Genomic DNA, 6,083 nt, shown 5'->3' on the forward strand with positions numbered 1-6,083 from the left:
TGTAGAGACCCGGGTTTCTACGCGAGTTCCTTTCCACAGCCGCAGTGAGTGATGCGTGAGCGTTTTGGCCCCAGAAGGCTCCCTTCACTACCATGGCCTGTCTTTTGCTCGCTCGCTAAGGTCTAGTAGCTGGGAGGCTGGTCGGGTATAGCCCGATCTCGCTCGAATCGATTCGTGCTAGTGCTCGTCGATAGTCGCTCGATCGCTCGATCGCAGTGGTATCGATAGCCGCGCTCCGATGATAGCATAGAGCGTCTCGCTTTAGCTCGCTCGATCATCCTTTAGATCGCGGCCGACCGGTCGCGCTCCCGATTCAGATAGGCAGGTGTCGATCGATCGAACGATCCTGGGGTCCGCTAGTCCGCTCGGCTTCTGGTGGTCGGCTAGTCGATAGCCTCTGGGTCGCTCGATAGCTTCTGGCTGTTAGGTATCCGCCCTCCTTTCCGGGTGCCATGACGCGGCCTCGCTTGCTCGCCCGGACTCCTTGGTTAGCGTAGTATCTCTGATCGCCTTCGGTTGTGTTTCGCATTATTTTAGATCGGTAGCCATTCGCTTCGCTAGCTCCGATCGGGATCGCAACCTTTGACGGTAGTCGGATCGCTCGCTTCGGCTTCGTAGATCTCGATCGCTAGTAGATCGACGTCTTTCGATCGCTCGCACGCCCGGTCGATCGATCGCTTATCGCCCGGTCGCGCCGGCTCGATCGTGGCTGGTCTTCGGATCGATTAGCCGTCGTCGCTAGGACCCTGGTCCGATCGGCTCGTCGCGCTGCTCGTCTCGCTTTCGCTACCGCCTCCGCCCGACAATGGTCGATAGATCGATCGCGGTCGGTAGCTCGTGTCATGCTCGCCTCGCTCGCTGCTCGTCGATCGATAGCTAGATGAGCCCGCTACGGCGCTCGTTTTTTCTCGCTAGTTCCCGTCTCGTCCCGGTGCTAGACTATGGTGCTAGCAATATGCTAGTAGGCTCGAAACCCGACAGGTAGCTGATCGCTCGCTCCGCTAGCTCGCTAGCAGTCGCTAGTCATTAGATAGACAGGTAGTTCGCTAGCAGCTCGGCAAGCTGTTATGTCCCAAAGGCAAACCTGGGCCATCCTGTGTTCCGCAGCCACCTCAGTCCCAAGCACAAAAAATACTAAATATCCATGAACAATTCCTAGGATCACACTAACATACATACATACAACGTCCCGGACCTATAATATTTGATAATGTACAACGAACAAATACTGAATCCATGTACCGGATGGGGCACCAAAAGTGCAACGCTTAAAAGAAGATGCGAAAATGTACTGTAAATAAACCACAATGTTCCACGTGGCGCATTTAGGTGGCAGTAGTGTGGTGTACAAAGGTCTCATCACCACTTTTCCACAGCTACCACATCGACTACATTTACACCCTCGACCACCCTCTACCACTCCTTCACCACCCTCGTGCCACCATGATACCCCCTCTGGTATTCCATTTCCTCTCCCACATTATGAACCCGCTTACCACCGTAACCACCCGCGACCACCCTCTCTATCATCCAGGATCTCACAATTTACACTCCTCTACATCCCTCGATTCAAACCTTACCACTCTCTATCTATACCCTCATACCACACCCATATGTTACCCCAACTCCTACAATCGGCCTTAACAATAAGCTAACACCCTTTACCTCCTGCTACGCATCCATATCACTCTAAAAACATCTACCATGCTACCGACCGTACCACCATATACCACCATCTACACGCTCTCAAAACTACTTCATAGAACTAATATATGTCAGTGGATTGTGGGGCAGTACTTCATTTATACATGTTAAAGCATTTGCGTGTCTTTTTAAAACTCGCCTTTCTGAGTAAAAACCGCCACAAGAGTTCCTTTCTATGTGTGCAATAACACAAATGGCAAATAAGTCTCGTATCTTGAGTCTTGAACTTTGGGCTCAGCCAAACTTAGCAGGGTGGGCTCCGGTGGGCACATGGGGCGAGTTTATTCCCATATACAGGCGTAATGACTCTCATTTTTGAGATGGACGTATATCTGGCTTTTTAGGGCAGACACCGATCTACCGATTGTGTACTGCATTATACAAAAACTCCACAACATTCGTCCCTTCCCACCGCCACATTCAACCATCCTCCAGTCGGGGGATCCCTGAGGGCGTTCCAGCACAGGGTGGAGTCAGCATCCACTGCCACCTCGATTCCTGGTCATCCCGAGGCCCTCCCGTGGAGGTCCCCTCACACCTATCCTGGGTCTTCCCCGAGGCCATCCTCCCGTTGGACTGCTGGAACCACCCCCTAGGGAGCGCCCAGGAGCATCCTCTATAGTGCCCAAACCACCCCAACTGGTCTTTCAAAGCCGAAGGAGACAGCTCTCTCACTGCTCCGCTCTGGATCTGACTGAGCTTCTCACCATTCTGAACAGGGAGCCCGCCAGCCCCCTCCTGAGACGAAGAACCCGAGGAAACCAGCCCACCTCCTGAGGACACCACCCCCCTCCATGAGTGGGGCTGACCCAGCAAACCCCCTCGAACCATTCGGCGCTGTACCCTAAAGTAACATGATACTTGTTTCACTGTACCAACATGTCACAACACGCATCCATGGCGCGCCCGTCATATACGGTATAGAGGTTTCTCACAAGCACGCGAGCGCGTGGGTCACTCCGACCTGCGGTCACCCTCTCTGCCTTGCATGTCATCCCCCCCCCCCCCCCTCTCCCCTTTCATGTCTTCAGCTGTCCTTTGTAAATAAAGGCCGAAAATACCCCAAAAATAATGTTTAAGAAAAAAATACAAACTGAAGAAATGAAACTTAAAGTCCTTTTTAACAAAAATACAATAAAAGAAAATGGGAGTGGTGGCAAAAGGGACGCTGTAGAGCTGTAGAGTTGTTATATTTTATTTTTTAAATAGTCATTTGTTTGTCATTATAAATGATTCTGATGAATGAATATTTAAAAAAATAAAAACTGACATTATAAATGCCGATGCCGATAGTTCGGGAAATGCCTAGTATCGGCCGAAAATATCGTCTATATCAGTCGGGCTCTAACATCGGACCAATGTGCTAAATAGGTGTTGTGACAAAAAGAGATGCACATTTAATTTAACATAATATAGAATAATCTTTTATTTAAAGTGAATAGGCTATGCAAGTAACATAATTAACTTCTTACAGTTAACTACACTCCATCTGGTTATTATTCTATTGTCAGTGTGTGAGTATTTTAAATTTGGCTATATTGGAGTGACAGCATGGTGTTAGACCGGTGTGAGAGTTTGTGCGCATTACATCAGACGGGTTAAATGGGTCACATGTCACACACACAACGGTATCACTGGACCATGTACTGTACTTTGGCAGAGCTCCCCAAAAACAGCATGAAAAGTCTAATAAAAAGTGACAGTGGAAGGAGGAAATAATGGGAAAAGGGGAAACTGTTGCAGATGCAACAGATGTGAACACCTCCAGCCAACTGGTTGGTGTGGATGTGTGAGGGTGTGTGTGTGTGTGTGTGTGTGTGTGTGTGTGTGTGTGTGTGTGTTGTCTCACTGAGTTTCTCCACTGTTGATGATTTCATGCCTTGCACAGCGCTGGCGTTGTGTGTCTGCAAGCCGCCGAGTGAAAAGCCGCACTCGATACCTCCCTGACAGCAGAGAAGTTACTGAAAAGCCAAGTACAACTTGTTCTGATCTTCTTAAAAGGCATCTTCTTATTCCTTATTCATGAGCTAGACCATGGGGGGGGGGCAGTAGCTCAGTCCGTAGGGAGCTTGTTGGGAACCGGAGGTCACTTGCTACCAGTCCCGGTGTGGACCGAAAAAGTAGGGAGTGTTGGTATTGGTGCGCTGGAGAGATGGCACTTCACCTCCTGGCACTGTCAGTGTCTCTTGAGCAAGGCACCGTTACCCCCCCCCCCCCCCCCCAACGCTCAGGGCGCTGGTTCAGCTGGCAGCCCCCCCACCCACTCTGACATCTCTCCATTAGTGCATGACAGATCCTGAGCGTGTGTGTTTGTGGTGTGTGTGTGTGTGTGTGGTGTGTGTGTGTGTGTGTGTGTGTGTGTGTGGGTGTGTGTGTTGTGTGTGTGTGTTAGTTCAGGACTGGTGAGGTGAGTTACTAACAAGTTGTGGACACAGAGTGTAAATTGTAATTTCCCCATTGGGGATTAATAAACAGATTCAAATAAAAAAAAATTAAAAATTAGAACGCACCCAGAGAGCACAAATCCACACCGGGCCCTCACATTCTCCTGAGTTATATGAATATAGTGAATTTAAATAGTGTTTGTTGTTTGTTACTCTGGCTACGCAGGCGGTCAAATACGCCCCGCAGCACTGCTTTAAAACACCACAAGTTTTTCTGTCAGCAGCTGGACCGTGGGTGAACCGTGCGTTGTGCAAAAAACAAATAAACTGCAGCCAGGGATTTTAATTACTGAGGTTTGTCCTCGCATCAGTTAACGACGCCGGAGTAGTCACTTCAGGTTTCAGCGACATTTTACAGCGGCAAGTTTGTTTAAGTCTGCATCTAAAATTCATTGTTTTGTCCATGGTGGAGATAAAGAGAAGCTGTCCAACTTCTGTGCAAAGTCACACACCCCTCTCTTCTTGGATATTACAGACTCAGCTGCCAATTCATTAGATACACCTGGATATAACTAATGCAGTCTGGCAATAAATCCTCCCTTCATGAGGGTTACACAGCTGTCTTTTCGATGTCCTGCTCACTAAACATAAACCCCACGGTGGAGATACATTATAAATCATGAGAAATGCACGGTACAGTACAACTGGACATACTTCGTGCTATTTGTGTGAGATTTTTGGCTGCTGCTAAGCTTCATTTCATCTTTCAAATATTATGTTACTGGTCGTGCGATGGTTGACGGGATACAGTGATGACCCGGTCTCTAAACTCTAGTCTGGTCAGGGGTCAAAGGTTGTTCCATAAAAGATTTCCATTGCCTTGGAAAACTGGAGCCATGTGTACGTCAGGAGGGGCCTGTTGAGAGGACACCGCAGTGATTCTGTCCTCACAGAAGACCGTTCTCCTTACTAGACGTCTGACGTCTGCATTTGACCCCAACCTCAAAGAGCCCGAGCGGCAACGCCGGGCGATGCTGGAGTTCAAACGGCGGGGCGACGGTTTCATTTCTCAGGGTCACAAATGGAATGAGAGTTATCTGAACAACTTGCCTTCGATAAGTCCATAAGTGAGTGAGTTATGTGAGGGTTTTGACTTGTTCTTGGTTCTGGTGTTTGACCTCTTCCCTGTCCCCTCTGACTGCATCTCATCATACATCACAGTAGATTCCTGAGGGCACCTTGTTTAACCCTCATGTTGTCCTTGGGTCAAATTGACCCGTTTTCAGTTAATATGTGGCTGTCGAAATAAGTGGAAAATGTCAATAATAAAAATATCATATCATAAAAACATAAAAAAAAGCACCCACAACATTGAAAAAGTGTCAAAAATGTAGGGAAAAGCGATGATAATGTTGAAAAAAGTAACCAAAAGGTTTTTTTTCTTCTTCATAGTTGACGGGAAGACAACACAAGGGTTAAATTTTCCACTTTTTATTTTCTTTTCTTTACAGCTTTGTCCCCTTGTCTCCATCATGAGTATGACATGCTCATTAGTGTGGTTTGACTCTACCTTTTAGTGCCACAGGCATCGGGGCAGGTGGGACACTTCTCACAGGTGTCTCCGAAGGCTCCCGGCTCGGTGCACTGACAGCGGCCGCAGACACAGTTCCCTCGCCCGCTGCACATCTGCCCGTCGTCTGCGATGCAGGACGACGTCTCTGTGGAGCAGTTGCAGTTGTCGCCAACGTAACCGGCGTGGCACTTACACTCCCCGCAGTGACACTCTCCGTGACCTGGGCGACAGCAGAGGAACAAACAGGAAGTCAGCAGTGGTCGCTCTACAGTTACAATGCAAATCTGATTAACTCTCTATTGCAGGGGTCTTCAACGTTTTTTAAACCAGGGACCCCGTAGCTCAAAGAGAGACAGAGTAGGGTCCCCCATATATTGTAAACAATGAGTTGCATATTAAACTGAGCCGAATGGATGAATAAA

The 6,083-nt window shown here is 48.5% G+C and overlaps 1 protein-coding gene across 1 annotated transcript in view; it reads right to left on the minus strand.

Annotated features, from left to right (window-relative positions):
• Nucleotides 1–6,083, minus strand: part of itgb5 (integrin, beta 5) — a 115,279-nt gene that overhangs the window by 25,699 nt on the left and 83,497 nt on the right. The window contains exons 19-20 of the mRNA XM_032516517.1: nt 5,658–5,881; nt 3,554–3,647 (exon numbers count right to left, since the gene is read on the minus strand). Of these exons, the coding sequence (XP_032372408.1) occupies nt 3,554–3,647; nt 5,658–5,881 (318 nt within the window). The remainder of the gene's footprint in view (nt 1–3,553; nt 3,648–5,657; nt 5,882–6,083) is intronic.

The sequence above is a fragment of the Etheostoma spectabile genome, chromosome 5 (genome assembly GCF_008692095.1).
Source record: "Etheostoma spectabile isolate EspeVRDwgs_2016 chromosome 5, UIUC_Espe_1.0, whole genome shotgun sequence".
Lineage (NCBI taxonomy): Eukaryota > Metazoa > Chordata > Actinopteri > Perciformes > Percidae > Etheostoma > Etheostoma spectabile.